Source organism: Lycium barbarum, chromosome 12 (assembly GCF_019175385.1).
Source record: "Lycium barbarum isolate Lr01 chromosome 12, ASM1917538v2, whole genome shotgun sequence".
NCBI classification, from domain to species: Eukaryota; Viridiplantae; Streptophyta; class Magnoliopsida; order Solanales; family Solanaceae; genus Lycium; species Lycium barbarum.
Window position 1 is genome coordinate 66,380,357 of NC_083348.1, and position 22,694 is coordinate 66,403,050.

Below are 22,694 nucleotides of genomic sequence, written 5' to 3' on the forward strand. Positions count from 1 at the left end.
CTCAAAAAAATAATTAAGCCCATTTGACTTAGCTTATCTAAAGCAGCTTATAAGCTGAAAACAACTTATAAGCCAAAAAAAATAAGTTAGACTATCCCAACTTATTTTTTTTAGCTTATAAGTTATTTGCAACTTATAGGCCCATCCAAACAGGCTCATAGTAGTATATGGCCTCCACTTTACGATAATAAAACTAGGGTCCCTTCAATTGATTATCGCTCTATCGGACATCAGCACTTCTTCTGATGAATGAATTTTGAAGCGACCTCAAAAATTTATGGCAGAACTAAATTGGTCAAATATTATACAAAGAAAAACCTCGAAAGGATTTGTATTCAAGAAGTGCCCACAGGAGTAGCAATCAACCAACCGTTTGAGATTTATGGAAAAATTCCTGAATTTGGTGGCCCGGTGAATCACTGATCGAAGAACATAACCTAACTAACCTAACTATCCAAAATGATTTGTACTCGAGATGAGCCTACAGGAGTGCCAATCAACCGAGCCACCATGTTTGAGAATAAGGCTAAGTTCCTCTGTGAATCACTGATCAAAGAGCAGATTTTAACCTAACAGTCTGAAGCCGTGCACCACCATATATAATAAGCAATTCAAAAGCTCCTAAACTGATCTAAACCTATCACATTGTGGAGCACCATGGTACCCCTTTAACCAGATTACCAAAGAAAAGTACAACTAGTCAATCCAATGAGGCTGGCATTAAAGAGTTTTGGGGCATCAAAAGCATCTACGTATCCATCCCGGGTAAATCTACTGGCCAGGTACATAATAGGTTTTTTAACTGTCATATCAGAAATCAAAGCTACCTACGAGACTGAGTATTCCACAGCTGAAAATTATATTTGACACCAATATGAGCATAGTTTAGAAGAAGGGATTAATTAAAGAGCTAAAAGCGAGTTCAGCCATCATCCTCATCTTCCTCATCATCGTCGCTTCCCTGATCAATATGAATAAAAGATTAGTTCAAAATCACATCATATAAGATGTTATTACAACCAAACTTCAACTGTCAGCGCATTTTCAAGTTAGAGCATATGCAATAATAATTAAAAGCATATATACTGAAAAGCATGAGATAAGCATTTAGGTAATTCATTTTCAATCTCAGATATATAAATAACACAGAGCCTTTAAGACAAGTTCTGCACATATCAGACACAATTTAGATGTAAATAACATCTATGATTTCACTGTTGTCTGGAACTCTGGATCGTATAACTCCCTGCAGAATGTGAGTTGCCAAACTTCAGTACACCTAAAATCATACTCATTTACATATTGCGGGAAGTAATGAGCTACTTTCCCATAAGGTTGCTTTCCCCAGGAGAAGTCATAGAAATAAACAATTAGGTGTTACATGTGCAATTTCGGGGCTGTCACTTCTTACGGGAGCGCGGACATGTATGAGACTCCAAGAAGTTTGTATCCCAATAAATACTGAAATCCCCTCATTCACAAGATGTATCAACTTTCTAGTGGTAAAAGATGAATATATGTGTTTGAGAATAATGTAAATTCTCTGTATCCTGGAAGGACAAAGTAAGATAAACTACTTTTGAGAAGTGTAGATCTTCCCCACTTCAGCTGAAAAAAGGTGTAGGTTCTTCCCCTAATGCCTCAACTTGCCCTCTTCTTAACTGTTTGTTGCCTATGTCCCATCACTTTCTTTGGTATGTCTACATCCTTGTTTTCCGTCTAAGGCTTTAATTAATCATCAGATTGACCAGTAGTCCGGTACTATGACCATTGATTTTTTACTAAAGAAATCCAAGCTACAACTGAATTCACCACAGCGCATCAGTTTCGGTATACCATTACTAAGTTGTGTGGTTCTGGCTGTAGCATCTTGAAGGTAACGGTTATCATTGGAGGCAAGACACAGGAGTAGTTGTGCCTAGGTTGAGAAAACCCTAGGCCGTAAAAAGCTCAGATCCAAAATGGCTAACCCAAACACAAAAATGTTTAGGAGATACTCAATTATGCATACTCAATTATGCATCTTTCGAGGTTTGTTTCATGACATTTGCACCATCTATTTAGTGAATAAAGGTTTCAAATTTTAACAAGGAACAGTGAAATAGAAACAGAACAAAGGACAGGAACAACGTGATAGTACATTTCACCAAAAGAACTCAGAAGATTCAATAGGCAAGTCAGAAAAGCTTAGCACAAAACCAGAAGGTCCAAATCAAGCAACTTCAAAAAGGAAGATAGTCTAATATCATCAATGTTTACCTCTTCATCGTCCTCGTCTCCATCGGAATCTTCTTCATCAGCTTCCTACAAGCAAAGCACGAATTTCTCTTAGCTTGAAGAAGGGAAGAAGGAGAACACATCAGATAACCTTGAAAGGAAAGGTAAAATGTTACTACATTGTTAAAATATTTCAGCGGATTAGGCCACAAATCCTCCTTAATTATCTCTCCCACCTGCAGTCACAGGAAAACATATATGATATCTGGTAGAAACTGAACTTTCTGATAAGCCTAAATTTGTTGAACTATACAATATTACAACGTATTAAGTTTCTCATAAGAAAATCAGAGAAAGGACAAAAGATGAAATAATCTCATCAATCATTTATATAAATTGCCATATAAATAGTTTCAAGCATCCAGATACAACAATTACCTCATCACTAAGCCCATCCGCAATATCTTTAAGCTGAGTTTCAGAAAACCAACTAAAAAAGCTGCATCCATCAGCATATGGTTATTGGTGATATAATATACGGTTAAAAAAGATCTAAGCTACTTCTTCTCACCATATCAATAGAAAGACTACATGTTTGCGTCTTAGGAAATTTAACCAAGCAATCTATGGAACAAATATCAGTAAATAAGAACTTCCTTAGTCCAGCTTTTCTTTTTCCTTCCAAATCTTTTCTTGAATAATCTTTATAACTACTCAGAGACATTGTTGTCATAAATCAGGGAGCTCCCAACCTCAAAGCACAGAATTAGCAAGCCCAGAAAGTGAGTAACAAATACCTTTCCTCTGATGGTGGCCGCTTGTTTCCTTTCTTCTCAGGATTACCGACATTAGCCGCACCCTTCAAATTACAGCTATTCATTAGTTTTCCATGGAAAAGGGGTCTCAAGGAAGAAGAAAAGGAGGATTTTAACACATAACAAGTTCTAGAGGTGTAGCCATTACCATGCCTTCCTTCCACTTAATAGCCGTACCAGTTATCTTTGTTGATCCTTCATCAAGGAATGTATATGTCTTGACAAGTTTTGTATCTTCAAAATAAGGATTTGGTTTGAATTTCTGCAGGTTGAAAGAAAAAAATAGAATGTCAGCAGCAACTTGTTGCAATTTATGTGAGATGATGCAAGCTGTTGATGCATATTTAGTACAACCTTCCAGTAGAAAGGAGTATTTTTAAAAACAAAAAAACTTACAAAAGTAAGGGAGTAACCGGATGTCACATCTTTGAAATCCTCCACATCAAGAGAATCTAAGTATTTGAAGATCTAATCAAAGGAGAAGAATGTTAAAAAAAGAAGAAACCATCATCCTCACATAATATATCAAAGAACAACAACTTAAACAACAGGCACTATACTAAGGCTATATCACAAAACATTTAAGAAACTCCGAAGGAAGTCCTCCAATAAATTATAGTTGAATAACATGTCAAACCTTCTGATCTTCCACATTCAAAAGCTCACCAAGGGCAGGGTGACTTAAGAACTGCATGGAGAAAATTTATTTACAGATAAAAATGTCAGATTGCTCATTTTTTCCGCCATAGAGACGCTAATTGAAATTCGGAAAGACATTGACTGGACTTACAGCAGTCAACCAAAAGTCAGGAATCGATGTGATGACCTCACTCCTTTTCTCGTAAACCGGCCTCCTTATCTCATTATACTTCTGTTCAATTGCTAATACCTCCTCACTAGCTTGTTCATTAACCTGCACAGTTGCAAATCAAGAATGGATGGTCATGATATAATGCAAAAGCTATTAACAGCATTTACTAAACAGATTTAGATGCAATTAAGACAATCAATTGATAGGTACTTGAACCAGTTTTATTGAGCCAGCAACTATCTTATAGTGTTACACTGAGCAAACAAGGGAAGCAGATTCTCCAAGAAGGCATATGGATATAAAGCTAATAAGAAACACGTGTTTGAGGACTTAGAATTTCGAAGCCACAGTTAAAACTTGAATCTTGATGAACCCAGTAACCCACATCTAAACAAATTAACTGTTTTTTGTTCGTGCTCAAATTCACATATTCTGAAATCATCCTCATGCGCTTGACCAGCAAGAAAAGCTCTGACCCTGAAAACCAAGTACCAAAAAGAAAAAAGAGAAAGAAAGGAGAAAAGAACTTCATATTTTGGTAACTCTCTAGAAGTCATATTTAACCTTAGAGCAAAATGGGCTTTAAATGGCCCGTTCACTGTGGCTGACTGTATTCTTTCTTGTAGCAGGAGATTCAAAGCATCATCGATGACATTAATAATTCACATCGTATTATAATAAACGCATTTCCTGAGCCGAGGTTTTATACACAAGTTAGGGGTACGTCTGCGTACACCTCACCCTCCCCAGACCCCACTTGTGGGATCACACTGGGTGTGTTGTTGTATCGTATTATATTATAAATAAATAAGTAAAAGCATGTTGATCAGAAAAGGAAAAGAAATAAATAAGAGAGTAACCACCACATTGCCAGCAAACTTTTGAAAGTATGATATCTGCCAATTGGTTGGTTGTCCCAGTGGCGTACACAGGATTTTTTTCGAAGCGGTGTCCACAAATTTAAAATGAGAACAAATAAATAAAACACTACAACATCATATTAAAAAAGAACACAATGGAAATAGAACACGTCTAACCAGGGAAGCAGAAGTAGCAAATATTTGCTTGTCACAGAAACTTACATATGTCAAGCAGGATTGATTGATCGACTGTTTTCGTAATTTTTAGGAGGTCCGTGGTTCGAACCTGGACAAGTATCTTTTTGTTTATGAGGCCAAAAAAATAGTAAACAACAACTGAGGTTGCTGAGTGTGGAACTCACGACCTATAGCGGAAAACTAAGAGCGCTAACCAACTGAGCTACTCTGTTCTTTACGTCTTTACGTCAAGCAGTGTCATTTTCACCAATATATCCGTATTTTCATTTCTTACTTCCAATTATATACACATATTTAGTAAAAAATTCCGACGATGCAATGTCACGTGACACCCCTCGGCATAAGGTAAATCCGCCCCTGGGTTGTCCGAAATGTCAACTGGGTAGACTGGCGGTGAGTTCAAGAAACTCCTCTAGTAGACAACTTTTAAGCGAAATGACAAAAGAAGAATGACTCTTGCAAAATAAATGGTAGTAATTGGTTCTGGCAGACCAACTTAACCATAAATATGATGGGCGATTAAGATGTTACCCTTTTAGCCTATGAACTAAGTTGTTACCCAGACCCATTTAAAGTGAACAGCTTTGGTGGTTTATTAGTAGTTAATAGGTGTTTCCCAGCTAGACCGCCTGTATGGACATGGTAAGACATCTTGCAATGACCCATAAATCCATAAAAATCTGTACTTGCCAAAAAGAGAAGTGTACATGTACTCAGAGAATAAGTCAATAACACGAGCATTAGGTACTTCCGGAAGAAATTTTTCATTGAAAGGCTAGGACCAAAAAGTACAGCTAGCTAGATATTTCTGTGGCTATAAATCAACTCTTTTTTATATTTTAAAAAAAAAAAAAAAAAAGGATCATCACATTAGAGGTAAAATGAGAAATTTAAAGTTAAATTGTTACCAAATACTAAATATAGAAAGGTGCCACTCTTTTGGGACAAACAGAAAAGGAAAGAGTGTTACATAAATTGGGACAGAGGGAGTATGATTTTAGTTCCAGACTTGCAATGTTTAACACATAAGTTGAGATACCCTGCTGCGTCAATCAATGATGTCTCAATCCTAAATTTAAACTATTGATCTTAAAGTTATGTAAATAAATGTCCAATAGGAAAGTGAACAAACTACTAGCCCTCGGGGATTTCTCAGTTACCCAAAAAAGGGGGAAATGAAGCATAGCATTCATTCAATTATTAACAATCATGTCAATATGGTCTAAACGGAACTGATTTAGATAGAAAAGAATCAAAACATTCATCAGTTATTAACAATTATAGTTCATTACATGATTCATTACCATTATATGTCTTCACACTTTTTCTGTAGATTTTTTTCCAAACACTAAGCCTGTCTTTTTTGTATCAAAGTAGGTTACGACATGAGCCACCGGTCTCACTACAGTAATTGGCGCAAATTGATTGGGCTTTCGCTCTCTAATCGTTAATGAGACGATTTTGCTCATTTTTTGCACCTTTCATTCGACTCGCCTGATTCCTTCTTCTTCTCGAAAAGACGTTAGTTTCTATTTCGTTTTTTTTATAAAGACCTATTGTGTGATTCATCTGTCCGTGATCCAACATTAAATGTTTCTTTCAAAGTCATTTAATACTTTATAATGGTTTCCAGAGATCTAAATAGCCAAAATTTAATATGGAAAGTTTCATGCAAACTCTAAGAGATAAAATGCACTGTGAATTAGAGGATCCCTTTGAGTGTAGCTGACAGTGGATTTGGTGACAATTGCAGTCAGCGAGCCACGATGAGTGATAGCTGGCAGATTTCTATGAGAAGAGAGCATTATGGTTCATTGAAGAGGAGAGAAAGGAAAATTGGGCAAGGAATTAAAAAAAATGAATGAGGGGAGGGAGATATAAGTACATAGAGAATCAGATAGTGTTAGATTAACGCATTGGTTGAGGGTACGGATTGTAGTCTCTTTATGTGGTTTAGGGAAAAGCTACCTCATGAGCTAGCTTTTGGGGTTGAGTAAGGCCCAAGGTCTATCTTCTGAACCGATAGTAGTCTCTAACAAGAGGCTGACAATTTATTATACTCCTGTTTATACTACCACCATCAACAGTGACACGTCATGGTAAAAAGAGGAGCACTAGCTGCAGAGATTATGTGCTTTAATGTTTTGGAAAGGGTCCCCATGTGTTGTTGAAGTGTATTAAAATCTTAGCATATCGCAAGGCTTCCATTTGGTTAAAAAATACAGCTTCAAAGATCCAGAATTAATAACCCCGGCCCCTCTTTTGTTCCATTCGATCCATCAATGTAGCGTAAGAAGTTACAAGTGTACTACTCCTAGCAAAAAAGTTCACTACTGGCTTCTCCCTTTGTCGCTTATGCTAATTTATTTTCGACACCAAGAAAAAAACAAAAGGACAATTGACCGACTAATCATTTCCAATTACAGAGGAATTTAACAAAATACTCCCTCCGTTCCAAGTCGCTTTTCCATTTTCGAGAGTTAATTTGACTAATTTTCGAAGCTAAATTTAAATCGGATTAGATCAACGGAATATTTTAAAATTAAAATTTAGACATTCAAAACTATACGAAAAATTCTTTGAGTTGCAATTCTTCTAATGATGAAAAAAATACATATTAGAATATTAGAATATTGATCAAATTTTACTTAGTTTGAATCTCGAGAAGTGAAAAGCAAGATATAATTTGTAATTGGGGAGGGAGGGAGTAACAAGCTTCAAATTTTCTCTTTCTTTTGTTGATAATCGTGGTGTCCAGGCCAGCTTGCGCACACCTCAACCAATACTACAGGACACCTACTAGCTCCCACGTAACCGGAAACTCTATCCACCAACAAACTTCAAATTTTCTCCTTCTTTATACTTAAAGTTGTCTACTCACTCTACAATATCTCCAACAAAATCTAAGCTGATTGTAAATTCCAAAAACGAATATCCTAATACAGCACACAAATGGAAGGAAAAAACAAAGAAAGAAAGAGAATGGCAGCAATCAATCAATTAATCAAAAGGCCAACTTGTTCTGTTTGGGCAGAAACCTAAAAACAAAGTCTTTGCTTTCTCTTGAACAAGTGAAAGGCATTAAAAAGCATTGCTTTCCAAATAAAGCACATCCTCATCAACAATCCCCATAATGTAGAAACATATAAAAGCAGTAACAACAAGAAACACAAGGAGAAAAAAAAAATACTAAATTCCACAATCAAGATGCCAATTTGTTCTATTTGGGCAGAAACTAAACACAAGTCCCTGCTTTCTCTTAAACAAACAATAAAAAACATTGGGTTGCAAACAAAGAACACCCTTGTCAACAGTAACAACGAGAAACACAAGGTACAATAAAAAATACTAAATTCCACAATCAAAGACTTATAGGCAAATCCAATAAAAATATATATATATATATATATAACATGCATTACAAATAGAGTTAAAGATTAAACCTTTTCTAGCTCATCTTGAACTTCTTGAAGTTTCTCTATTGAGAGAACAAGATCAGTGTCAATTTGATCTGTGTTTTCCTCTGTCTTTGATTTCTTGGCATGGTCAACCACCATTTTTAGTAACCCTAGAGAGGTGTGGTCTGCTAAAACCCTAATGTTGCCAACAACAAGAAGAAAGGGAGAAGTGAATTTCTATGTTTGTTCGAACCAATGTATTTGTAAAGAGACCAAAGTATAAACGATGATATTTTTTTCTCTTTGGTCTTTACTTATAACATTCTCTGTCATCATCCTCGTATGTTATGTTAAGTTCATCTGTTAAATGTCGCCTCTGCCACGTCATATGATTTCCAAGTGAAGAGTAGCATAGTATACAAATTTTTAGTTGGGAAAATTATGCACTATGTATGTCTATTAGGAGAAAATATTTAGGTCTAAGTAGTTCATATTTTGAGTTTTTTATCCGATTTAGCCTATAGTTGTATACTAAATTCAGCGTACACGCTTTGATCATTTGACAACTAACACTACAGCAAAAAATTGAGCTTAACTATGAATTTTTATCGTTAATCCGTGGCTAAATTATTTTTAGCTAAGATTTTTTTTGATAATTCGTCATAATCCGTCGCTAATTAGGCTTAGTGACGAATTTTATTGTTTAACTTCCGTTGATAATTTATGTTTATTTAGTAGTCAAATAATTTCACATATAGTAAAAGAATATTACTAAGAGTTTTCATTTGTTGGAATAATGTAACAGAAAAATCATTTAGAATATATTTTGTTTTCTACTATTTTATCCTTGTTACTTTGAATTTGCATTTACCTATTTGATATTTAATACTACAGTATAGTAGATTTTGCTTTATTTCTAATTTCTTTCACCACTGGTATTTATTTTATTTAACACTTGATTTACTCTTATATTATGTTAAAAAAATTATCATTCCAAGATAAATCATTAGAATTCGAATTGTATTTGGAAGTAAAGGTCTGTATAAGTTCATTCAGCCAATATTCATTATTTTTTTATAAGAGATATTAGTATGTAATTGGTGAATATCCCCTCTATAATTCAATAGCTATTTTATTTTATTCAAAAAAAAAAAAAAACTTTTTCATAAGATCAAAATTGAAATTTTTGTACCCTGTAAAAAGTAAACCAAAACTAACGTCAATAACTATCTAATGATTTGATACATAATGATATTGTTAAAAGAAACTCTACTAATGAAACGAAAATAAAATCTGTGCATGTAATAATTATTTGATATACTAAAATAGAGCTAATCTTGAGAAAAGTTTCTAAGCTCGAGCTAGTTAATCGGAGAAGAGAAGGTAGTCCAAAATTAAAAGAATACCAAAATATTAGAAATTCTTACCTAGTTCATATGAGGAAGTATTATTAGTACATACAATTTTAGCTGATTTCAGAGTTTTAAATATTAAAAATAGCAATTAAATGGTCATTATGTCTATCTATTTCTAAATGGTAAAAAAAGCGAATGACATTTCGCTAAGGCCTTCGTACTTTTATTACCAACACACACACATTACATGCGCGTGTATAAGTTATATAGAATAATGGTAATTAGTTCAAATTAATCTGTGTCTCAAGAATCATTTTCTTTTCTTCATTTGAGTCTTCTATTTATTTCATCTAAAAGAATTTATACAACAAAAATTGGTTACACATAAATATCACATATCTGAATAAAGTTGTAGATAAACATAAGAAAAAATATAATAAGCAATAAAGAATTTAAATCAATAATTAAAACTTGCATAATAAATTAATAAGTTTATGTCAACATGTCAATTAAAAAAAAAAAACTTAAAAATAAAGAACAACATGGCATAGTAAAAACACTCTAATAGAACTCGTTCCTCCTACTCTCATCCGAAAGAATCATATTACATACGTATCATACAATCAATATTAACAAAATAATGTGAAAGAAGAAAATTGAACCTATCAACCACTAAGGGTAGTGGTTAAACATATTGGACCCCTTTCATCCTTAATCGAAGATATCAACTTCTAGTCCTGAGAAGAAAACTTTTAAATTTTCAAGAAAAAATTCATGAGTTATGTTTTTGTTCAACGTTATTGGTGAATACCTGCTTCACAAAAAATTGAGGAAGAATGATTGAACAGTCGCGTTATTAACCAAACAAAAAGGAAATCATGTTTTCTAATGTAAAATAGATAATCAACTAAGTAAAAATATTGGGATTTCAAAAAATTCTTGGACTAAATAAATAAAGCATACCTTATTACTTCATAGTTGGTGTCAATGATGAATTCACTGCAAAGTAAATATGAAATCACATTAGAAGGAAACAAATGATTTCATCAATGAAAAATAAGTAAAAACTCAATATTACAGATACATATGTATTATCCATGTAATCAATTTGAGCATTCTGAAAGAACACACGCTATCAAACGACAATTTTGCATGATTAGGGATAGGAGTGCCAATTTCTAACATACAAAAATCAGAGATCCCTATAATTATTCTTGATCAAATCCGGTTGTTCCCTTCGTTTTCTCATGAGTTTCGATCAATTTCTTTCAAGATATGCTTTTTAAACTATAGTTGAATTTTGATTAGTACATGATTAGAAATAAAGAAAGTAAAAGTTTTTCTAACTTAAATAAAAATGAATTTCTAACAATCCCCAACGCAAATAAGAAAAAAATAGACAGAAACTACCTACAATTTACTTCCAACATAATCGACACTTACATTAAATCAATCAAGATGTATGGAAAAAAAATTATGAATTCTTGATAAGCAAGTCATAAAACCAATAATATTAGTATGAATCAAATTACATACTTGTAAAATATTTAAAACTTACCAATTCAAGAGGAAAAAAGTTTAGGTTATTGCAAAGGGAGAGACAACGCGTGGATTTGATGAAAGAAATCTGAAGCTTTGCCGAAGTTAAATAGTAATTTTGTAGAAGAGTATTAATTGATTTGAAGTCCTAAATATTAGGACATAATTTAAATAAGGAAAATTTTAAGAAGTAAAATTATAGATTTTTAGTCCTAAATCGATTGTATTTACATTAGGCATGCGTGAATATAGTATGTACTACTGGGGATGGGGCTCCTCTCCATTTCTCTTCTCTCAATTTCCTCCAAGTTCTTACTTGGATGGGAGATAGGTGTCATGGTTAAAAAACAATGATTGAGATTTAATTAACCAAATCAAAGTCCTAATCACGGTTAGGATAATAAATATACCATATATTTGCTTCAATTTTTTTTTTGATATCCCATAACTTTAGCTACATATATATATATATATATATATATTAAATATTTTTCTCTCTCTTTTTCCAGCTTCGTTATGAGTTTTTTTTTTCTTTGAATAGTTCTTTTCTGTTTCTTTGAACAGATGGGAATATAATTGAGAAAATAATGGACATAAAACACTTAGTGGGAGTAAATTCAGTAAGATGGCCAATTAATCAATGTATTAAATCAACAAATTAAAAAGAATAAATAATAATATTTGTATAATAAAAGTAATTTATACAATTTTAAAATTTTAGTATCCGTTAATTGACTTATTGACTCGTCAATTGTTAAAAACAAAATAGAAAAGGAATACCAAACAAATTAAAGAGAAAGGGAACACAACAAATAATTGAGTAAAGATTAACTGGACATATAAAAAATAATTATTTGAAGTTCTGAAACTTTTAAAAGAGGAATTATCGGAAATTACAAAAATTGACAAGGAAATATATATTTATTATCCTAACCATGATTAGGACTTTGCTTTGGTTAATACATCTCAACCATTAGTTTTCAATCATGATACATGTCTCCCATCCAAGTAAGAACTTGGGGAAAATGGAGAGGAGCTCCATCCGTACCACCGGTATACCACTTTTTAATTACTTCCATTCCTAAACTCCACTACTTCCATTGTTATTGTCATTACAATTTTATTTGCAGTAGGCATGCGTGATTTTAGGATAGGACTTTAAAATCTAAAATTTTATTTATTAAATTTATTTCCTCATAGACTATTATTTGAGAAAAATAGTAAATGATAATTTTATCTATCGTAGAGTCTTTTAATAAAGGAAAAAAAATTCAATCAACATTTCTGAGGCCCTTCGCGCTTTTAACTCAGTCTCAAACAACATAACTTCTTATTCCAAAAAAATATTGAATTGGATGGGTAATAACTAATAGAAAAAGAAAAGGATATCATTAAAGAAGAAAAAAACCTGAATTATAATCACTAAACTCTATATTGAAGCTACGTTTGACCAAAAAAGAAATACTAATACTAAGTTATTTAGATATTTTCAATCCTGAGTTCTCTTTAACTCAAGGCCTTAATCAGCATTGTCTTTTTATTCCAAAAAAACTATTGAATTGAATGGTCAATAATACTGAAAAACAAAATTAAACAGTAAATCAAAACATTTTTACAAAAGCATTAAAAACAACAATAAACAAAATCAAGAAAAAGCATTAAAAACAACAATAAACTAAATTAAGAAAAAATACCAAAGGCTATAGAACAACAGAAGAAGAAAAAGTTTAAAGAACTCACCGTATGATGAGCAAGTAGTTTTACATTATTAGGTGATTATTACGTTTATTTAAGTATGGAAAGAATTGACATAAGGTAAAACCTACTTGGTTTTAAATTCCTAAATATTAGGACTCCCTATATAATTTAAATAAGGAAAGTTTTCTAACTAATTTTTTTGGGTCGCGTGAAATATTATAAAAATAATTAAATAATAATTTGAGATAAATAGTAAATAGCGATTTTATCTATTGTGGAGTCTTTTAATAAAGGACAAAAAGTTCAATCAACATTTTTAGGTCCTTCGTGCTTTTAATATAGTATAGATAAACACCTTTCATAGTTTCATATATTATTTTACACTTTTATACAAGATTCATATATTATGTATAATGATTTCACTTCAGATATAATATTGTATGAGTAATATTATATATTGAGCTACGTGACGTAATATTTTATGTTGGGCTATATATTTTTTAAAATTTCCTTTTTCATAAGTTTGATGAGCGTATAAGTTTGATTTACTAATCTAATCTGTAAGATATAATTTGTAAAACTGCTTCAAAGCAATTAGAACTTCTAAAAATGGCACTTTTATGCCGTGACAATTAGTCAATTTGACCAATTTGGTAGAATTGAACTAAACTACTTAGTTTAATTTTTAAATATTTTGAGAAAAATTGTAAGTTACAATTGTTTAACTATGAGATGACGGAAATTACATTTTAATGATAGTTCATTGCAAAAGTGGCTCCTACTAGTAATGACAATGTAAATAGGGGGAGGCGTAGCAGTAAACATTCTGGAGTAAGACGATTAGTCTATGGTTATTATAGGAATAGAAATTTTCCGGTTTAAATCTTGACAATGAGATTTTTTGATAGAGAATGTTCCCCTTTATTACTCTTCGCAAACGCAACTTGGACTGATAGGACCACCAAAGGATGTGGTGCAACAGATGGGGCTGCTCTTTCCTTAATCAGAGGTTTCTAGTTCGAGCTATGGGTATAAAAAATCCTTGGCAGTAAGCGCTTCCCCCGAATGGGCCTTACGCGGCGAGAATCCAGATATAGTCGGGCTCCAATGGAGATATCAGGCACCGGGTGAAAAAGTAAAAAAAAAAAAAAATTGGACCAAATAGGCTTTTGATACTTGGTAAATACAGCAAAAAATTAAAAAGAAAAAATAGCTCTCAACTTCGTTTCATGAGATGCTGCTAGCTTTCATTAGAGCCTTTTTATAAAAATAAAAAAAAAAATATTACATAGGGGTAAGGGAAATCGAGAGGAATTACAATGTGAGATTTGAACTCTTACTAACCAAATGAAAGTTCAATAGCCAACCAAGTGAGCTATAGGAGCCTTGGTTCGACTAAGTTAAGTTATTTGCTCTTCCTATTTTGGGCTTGCTAAGGGGTTCGTATATTTCTAATTGGGTTTTTCTTCTTTTCTCTAGAGCGTCCTTTAATTTTGGTTCCTTGTATCAAGCATGAAGTAGTGTGTTTTTCTGTTTTACAAGTAATGTTAAGTCATTATTGTGCAAGTTTCAATTTTTGTGCGGAGTGCCCTTCAAATGCACTGTTCTTTAATTTTTGCCCCTCAAATTATTGGTCTTTAATTTTTATCCTTCGCCTAAAATTCCTAAGTTCCGGATTCGAACCCCCGCTCAGTCAAAAAATTTAAAAAAATTCGCTAGGTAGAACTTGGATTCGCAAGGCAGAATTCTGCCTTGCAGGAAGAATTTTGAAACACTACCTTAAACTCTGCCTGAAGCAGGCAAAATTCTGCCTGCAGGCCTAACTTTGGCCTCAATAGGCCTAAGTTTGTTATAAAACTCTGCCTTGCGATTTTTTTTTTCCGACTGAGCTGGGATTCGAACCCCAAACCTTATAGTATTAGGCGAAGGACAAAAATTAAAGGGCAATTCGCAGGATTGCCCTTCCTTTGGGATGACCTTTAGTTTTTGGCCCTCAAAATGTTGGTTTTTAATTTTTGCCCTTCGCGTTGCAATCTTGAGTTTCGCGTAGAAATCATGAGGTTCCGGGTTTGAACCCCCACTCAGGCATAGATTAAAAAAAAAATCGCAAAGCAAGGCTTGGGTCGCGTGTATGTCGGACTCGACATACACTTCTTAAGGAATAACTAAAGTTATGCCAGACCCGGCATAACTATAAGTTTTGCCTTATAAGACAAAGTTTATGCCTTAAGGAAAAGTTCCGCCTTAGGGGCATACTTTTAGTTATGCCTTAACTAAAAGTCTGCCCCATAAGGCATAACTAAAAGTATGCCCCATGAGGCGGAACTTTTCCTTAAGGCATAACTAAAAGTTTGCCTTATAAGGCATAACTAAAAGTTTGCCTTATAAGGCAAAGTCTATGTCTTAAGGAAAAGTTATGCCTTAACTAAAAGTCTGCCCCATAAGACATAACTAAACGATGTCTTAAGGAAAAATTCTCCCTTATGGGCATACTTTTAGTTAAGGCTTAACTAAAAGTTTGCCCATAAGCATAAGTATGTCGGGTCTAGCATAACTTTGGTTATTCCTTAACAAATGTATGTCGGGTCCGGCATACAAGCGACCCAAGCCTTGCCTTGCAATTTTTTTTTTTAATTTGTGACTAAGCGGAGGTTCGAACTCAAAACCTTAGGTATAAAGCCATTTTTCAAGCGAAGGGCAAAACTTAAAGACCACAAATATGAGGGGCAACATTTAAAGACCACCCCAAAAGAAGGGCAATCTGCGCAATTTTTTGAAAATTAAAGACCACCAATTTGAGGGGAAAAAAATAAAGATGTCCCCAAAATAAGAGCATTCTAGCGAATTGCCCCAATTCTTTTACAGTGAGGATAATGATATTGGCCTCAAACCTCGAGGTGCTAAGCCCAATTCAAGGAAGTCCCTCACATGGCTATAAAACATGCAAATACTTAAATATCACCAAACCACATATATTTTTTTTTTTTTGGTAAACATATCACCAAGCCATTGGTAGCATATGACTTGTCAGACTTGTACATTACTATTAAAATTTCACAACCCTGAAGACGTGTCAACCATGTCAAAGCTATCATTTTTGCACTTGTAATCTCATGCACCTAAGTGAAAGGTTTCTGAAATTATCCATCTTTTTAGATAATGAGGATCCATTTATTGGATTTATTCATGAAAATTTGATATCATATGACAATTTGGCCCATTAAATAAATAAAAGGGGCAATTACAGATTAATGCACTTCGCTAATCTAGTTTACCAATTGTAGCCAAATTGTTAATACATTACCCCACTACCATTAGATAAAGTTTTGGTGCTCATTCTCAGTAGGCGTTTCGCCATAGATATCAAAAACAAATTCACTTTTTTTTTTTGGAATTTCCGAAGTTGGAGTTGGAGTTGTGTCTGGCCATAGTTTTTGAAATTGTAGTTTTTTGTGAAATGTAGTTGTAAAAAGTGAAAAAAATGAAAAAAGAAAAACAAGTTTTTTGAGTTTTTGGTATTCCGGAATACAACTTCAAGTTGTATTCGGAATATTTATGGCCAAACGCCCAAAAGTGAAAAAAATGAAAAAAAATTCCGGAAAAAAGTGAATAATTTTTATGGCCAAACGGCACCTCAGTTTTCTCTCTCCCGCGTGCCCATTTCTTTCCCAACTCATTTTTAAACCTTTTTCAAAAGTAGTACTCTACTTAACTGCTTAGGGGCCATATTACATGACACACCATAGGAATCAATAGAAATTTTGCTTGGCTGGCCTCTAAAAGCACCATATTTTTCACTCTTACTCGTTATTACACAACTAATATTTCATGAATTTTTTTTTTATTTCTTGCACTTTCGAAATATTTCAGAAAATATTTAATTTCGTTTTGCATTTTGTATCTAAAAATTTTGAATTTTGATTTTTAGAAAATGTTGATTTTGATTTCATCAGTATTATCTTCCTGGTAGTCAAATTAATTAATTAATTATACTTAAATTTGAACTTTTTTATTTGCCCCGTAAATTTGTTGTCCGATTAAATATATATTAGAATCAATGGTCATATTTCCCTTTTTCATTTGGTTTGTTTTTCTTTTTCTTTTTCCTCGATTTTGTTGTGTATGTTCAATGAAAATTCTAATTGAGTTTTTTCTTGTCTCCCAGCTTATGCAAACTGCTATTTGTTCTATTAATGATGCTTGTGTACGATAGTGTATAACGACCTGCTTATATGTAGTTATACAAGCAGATATATTGTTTATACGTAGATATAGAGAGCAGTACATTATCTATACAATGTATATCTACTATATATACAATATATAATAGTGTATTAGTGTATAATGATGAATATGTAATGTATATAGTGTACAAAATCCTGCTTATATATGGTCATACAAGCAAATACATTGTTTATACATAGTTATACAGAGCAGATACATTATTTATACACTGTATATGTACAGTATATACAATATATAAGAGTATATAAAAATGAATATGTAATATATAATAGTGTATAACAGTGTTATACATCAGATAAGTTAGCTCTATTAAATATTTTTCAGAAAATATTCACAGTTATAATTAAAAGAGGTACGCTGGTTAACCAACAAAGCAAGTGGTAAATAGATGATTCAAAATTTGCTTATGTAATTGAAGTAGTTATCTTAAGCAAGAGCAAATACAATATATAATACTGCTTATGTATAAATGTAAATTTTTCTGAGTAAGAACGATGGTACAAAACTATGTGAGTAATTTTTTGCGAAAGTGTATTTATCTTAATTACTACTCCATTACTTAGTTAAATTTCTCTCACTTTTCTTTGTTTGTAACTCTTACAAGAGCAAGAACAAGTGGATTAAATAGGGGGTGTTTGAGTAAGTTTAACAGAGAATCAAATTTGCTTTTAAGCATTTTTAATGTATATTAATGTTAGTCACTTAACTTTGTTGTCGTTTACATATTTATTGTTTTTAAGCATGTGCTTAATACTAGTAATTCAACTGGACATATTTGGAACAACTCTTTCTCGCACACAAACCCCTACCCCAGAAGAAAAAAAATTAAGTTGGTAACTGATCGGTGATTCACTGCTTGGTAGCCTTATGCCCTTATCCAGAGTCTTCTTAGCTAAACTTTTGGGCTAAGCGAGATGTACTTTTTTTGAGCTATGTAATGTGTAAACTGTTTGCTTGGACGGTATATTTGAGTAAAAATCCCTAAATAAAATGGGGAAATTTTATCGGATAAGTTAATGGAATTAGCAATCGGTATATCGTATCCACATTTTAGGCTAAAATTTTGGCATTTCATAATCAGAAACAACATTCGTTAAAATAGCTTTAAAATTTCAAATTACACCCCTCTTTTAACGATTTTATACTATTACAACTTTCCGAATTTCTCATTCTCTCACTTCAACTCTCTCTATCATTATATTTGTCCAACAAACACTCTTAGGTCGAAGTTTATTTTCTTACTTAGAGCTTTTGGTCAGTACATTGGATGCATTCTCATTTCAATTTCTCAACAAATTTTTAAAAATCCAAATTAACGATGGGAAGAGGTATGCATCAAAAATGCTATTTAATCTTCATCTATTCATGCAAATAAAGACTTTTGATTTTGAAGATAAGGATCTGAAAACACTATTAAAGACTATTGTTTTTTTAATCGGCATATTTATGATTTGTTTCGATCGAGATCATATCATGTTTTGTTGGAAACATCTCAAGGAGTTTGAATATCAATCTTGGAGTTGTTTGAACTTTGAACATGATTTGAGCTGAATCTTATATTGAAAACTTGAGGTTGAAGACAACTCGATATGTATATATCCCTCACTGTATCCCTATATATTGCTATGTATATCAATATATATCACACTGTAGATCCATTTATCTCCTGCATTTGCATATCATGTATATATGTGTATATACATAAAACTTTGTGTATGATATACATTGATATACACGACATACAACAAGCCATGGTGGCCCCCCTTTATTAGTGATACACATTGTTCTATATTACATAATGTGTGAGCGTGTGTCCGACTTTCTTACTTGAAACAAATCCAAATCACTCAGTATAATTTTTCTCAAATTGTATATATACCTTCGTCTGGGTGTTCTCAACCACACCAACTCATACCTGTTCATCCAACAATGAAAAAGACGAAAGTCATTTTTTTTTTCATTTTTCTTCTTGATTTTGTTTCTGATCTGAGATGAAAATCTCACAACCCAAATCTCATTTGTGTCGTGAGGGCACCTAACTCTACCTTTAGGCGAACCCCAAATCATATACAAGTTCCAAATGCGTAAGGTAAATGCGAAAAGTAAAGAAATACAACTCAAGGTACTTAATAGTTTTAATAACTCAATAGAAATAAGTCTAAATCAAAATACACCCCAAAATCTGGAAGTCACAAGTACAAGAGCTACTAATCCGAATACAAGTCTGAATTATACATGAACACTGTCTGGAATAATGAAAGATAGAAAGTAGAGGTAGGAAGGAGTCTGGTGTCGTGGAATGATCATCGGTTCACCCTAAACTCCAAGAGAACGTCCAAAGGATCTACAAGCCTCTACCCGCGCTCGGATCCGAACCTGCACACAAAAAGTGCAGCAAGTGTAGAGTGGATACCGGAAGCACGTGTAACCAACAACATCATTGGCCGACCCTAAACTATAGTGATGACGAGAGTTGGTACTTCAGATACTCCTCTTCTTGCTTTGTTAGTTTCAACATTCACAGTTTATAAGGATTCAATAAGTAAAGAAGATTTCCACAACCCAATCGGTTCATAAAGTCCATTCATTTTCAAGAATAATCATTTAAACTTTTATCAATTAAAACAAGAATAGTCATAAAGCTTCGATCTTTCCCTCAATTAGAACAAGTATAGGATGAAGATCTCATCTTTTTATCAATTATGACATATTCAAGTATAAAGATCCCATCTTTCTATCAATTAGGGCACATATGGCAGGAAATCAAGTCATGCAAGTATAAATAGCATGAGATGCAAGTGAATAGCATGCAATTCAACTGCTATATGTGTTACACCCCTCGTGTTCGTAGTAGTAGAACCTGTGGTTTTCTAGTCGGGTATGCCCTTCGAATAGAGACCCGAGCCCGAGTTAGAGTAGAAAGTGCCTTACCCCGTGTACGAGGGTACCAACAGATATTCCTGACAATTTACATAGTTAGAAGTTGAGCGAATCGACGCGATCTGAAATGAATCAGGAAAATCTGCAAAACACCAGTTATCGTCGACATACTCGACGGACCGTCGATGTGCGGCGTCGACAGGATCACACAACCTTGCATCTGCAGGCGCAGGTCGACAGGGTAAGTCGACGGGCCGTCGACCCGCTCGTCGAACCGGACGCTGTAGCCTTTTTGGCTTCCAAGTATAAATAGGTGGTACATGACCATATTTCATATTTTCCTCCTTCCAAAATCAGAAAAACCCTAAGATATTCTCTCCCAATATTTTTCATCATATTAGTGAAGGTTTGACAAGACCCGGACCCCGTAAACCTGAGATGGTGAAGAAGAAGGCTGCTTCTAGGGTTTCTTCAAGTTGTGGAGTTTAGGGAGTTGAAGTTGAAGTGATTCTTAGGATTCTTGACCCTCAAGGTATGTACATGATTTCTACCTTTGTATTTAAGTGAGTTTTAGTGATATTAAGTGAAGAAGGGATAGTTGTGGAAGTGGTAAGTGGATGAAAGACAAGATAGTGACTTAGGGTTATTTTAACAGATGATTGGGAATGGATTTGAATATATTTTGATATATATATATATATATATATATATATATATATATATATATGTGTGTTGTCATTGTTGATGTGAGTATTGTAGTTGATGTGGGATCGAATGAGAAGTTGGAGAGTTGTAAGCTTACAAAGGAAATTATTGTCTATAGTTCGTTGAGCTTTATATGTATTTGAGGATGGTTAGTAAGCAAAGTAAATAGCCTAATTAAGCCCTATGTTACCTTAATTGTAGATTTACAAGTTCAAGAGGTAAAGGTTGGGCGATTGGAGATACTCCAAGGTATGTTAAGGTCATTCCTTTCTTCTTTTGGCATGTTCCTATGGTATGATCCAACAAGCGAGTAAGTGAGTTTCCATATTACTCTACTCTTAGGAGTATTAGGAGTACTTCAGTCTTTGATGTTCATTTACCCCATTTATGGGTAATCCTTCTGTTCATGGGTCTAGTCTTGTGTAGCCAGTTCTGTGTATATAGTTTATTCATGCATTTACATTCATTATATATTATGTATATTGACCCGTGACTAGAAGGCGTTATATACGCACACACATCAGGCGTTATATACGCGAATATTAGATATATGTAAAGTATGAGAAGAAATATAGGCGTTATATATGCATTACTACTATGATGATAATATTGATTATGGCCACAGAGGAGCCAATATGATATGACGAGATGCCATAGAGGCTTACAGGCGTTATATACGCACATACATCAGGCGTTATATACACACTCATATAGATGCACGACCATCATTGATAGGTATGAGCATGCATATTATGTGCCGACAGAGGCATTGTCAGTTACACATATTTATGCAGATACTAGTTCATACAAGTACATGCAGTCAGTCATTTCAGTTTATGAGTTCAGATATTATCCATGATTCTTATATATATATATATATATATATATATATATTGTTCTTATGCCTTACATACTCGGTACGTTATCCGTACTGACTCCCCGTTGTTCGAGGGGCTGCGTTCATGCCCGCAGGTACAGGGAGATAGACAGGTGGTCCAGCTCAGTAGGACCTCTAGATCTAGCAGTGGTCAGTACGCTCCATTCGATCCGGAGCTACAGTCAGTTTTGGTATGCCCCTTTTTGGATGTGTACATATGGGTATGACGGGGCCCTGTCCCGTCCCTTCTACAACTTTTATTCCAGTAGAGGTCTGTAGACAGTTGTATGTAGTAGTCAGACGATGTAGCCTTTTCGACTTTTATTCTTTTGTGTACAGTATATATAGCAGCCTAGCTGGCTTGCACTGTTCTTCCGCATGTGGTGTGTGTGTGTGTATATATATGCAGATTGTACAGAGTTCTAATGTTTCCCTCTTATGAGAATTCGCAGAATTGCCCTTTTTTGGGGTGGTATTTAAATTTTGCCCCTCATATTTGTGGTCTTTAAATTTTGCCCTTCGGCTAAAACCCATAGGTTCCGGGTTCGAACCCCCGCTCAGTCAAAATTTTAAAAAAAATTTGCAAAGCAGAGTTTAAATTTCGCTATGCCCCCTCCGGCAGACTTTTAGTCATGTTTAACTAAAAGTCTGCCGGAGGGGGCAGACTTTGCCTTGAAGCATATATACGTATTTTTTAAAAAAATATTCAAGGTAAACTTTTAGTAATGCCTTAACTAAAAGTGTGCCCCATAAAACATAACTAAAAGTATGCCCCATAAGGCGTAAGTTTTCCTTAAGGCATAACTAAAAGTTTGCCTTATAAGGCAAAGTTTAAATTTTGCTATGCCCCCTCCGGCAGACTTTTAGTTGTGTTTAACTAGAACTCTGCCGGAGGGGGCAGACTTTTAGTTGTGTTTAACTAGAAGTCTGCCGGAGGGGGCAGACTTTTAGTTGTGTTTAACTAAAAGTCTGCCCCCTCCGGCAGACTTTGCCTTGAAGCATATATATATATATATATATATATTTTACTTTTCAAGGTAAACTTTTAGTTATGCCTTAACTAAAAAGTGTGCCCCAAAGACATAACTAAAAGTAT

The 22,694-nt window shown here is 33.7% G+C and overlaps 1 protein-coding gene across 1 annotated transcript; it reads right to left on the minus strand.

The window, feature by feature from the left end:
• Positions 1 to 697: 697 nt before the first annotated feature.
• Positions 698 to 8,636, minus strand: LOC132622647 (NAP1-related protein 2-like). Its single transcript, XM_060337290.1, has 10 exons — positions 8,345 to 8,636; positions 3,823 to 3,945; positions 3,670 to 3,720; positions 3,429 to 3,500; positions 3,181 to 3,294; positions 3,015 to 3,076; positions 2,656 to 2,716; positions 2,397 to 2,453; positions 2,260 to 2,304; positions 698 to 961 (listed from the first exon to the last, which is right to left on the minus strand). The coding sequence occupies exons 1-10, from the start codon at positions 8,456 to 8,458 to the stop codon at positions 923 to 925; spliced, it is 738 nt and encodes a 245-aa protein (XP_060193273.1). The 5' UTR covers positions 8,459 to 8,636; the 3' UTR covers positions 698 to 922.
• Between the last annotated feature and the right edge of the window lie 14,058 nt (positions 8,637 to 22,694).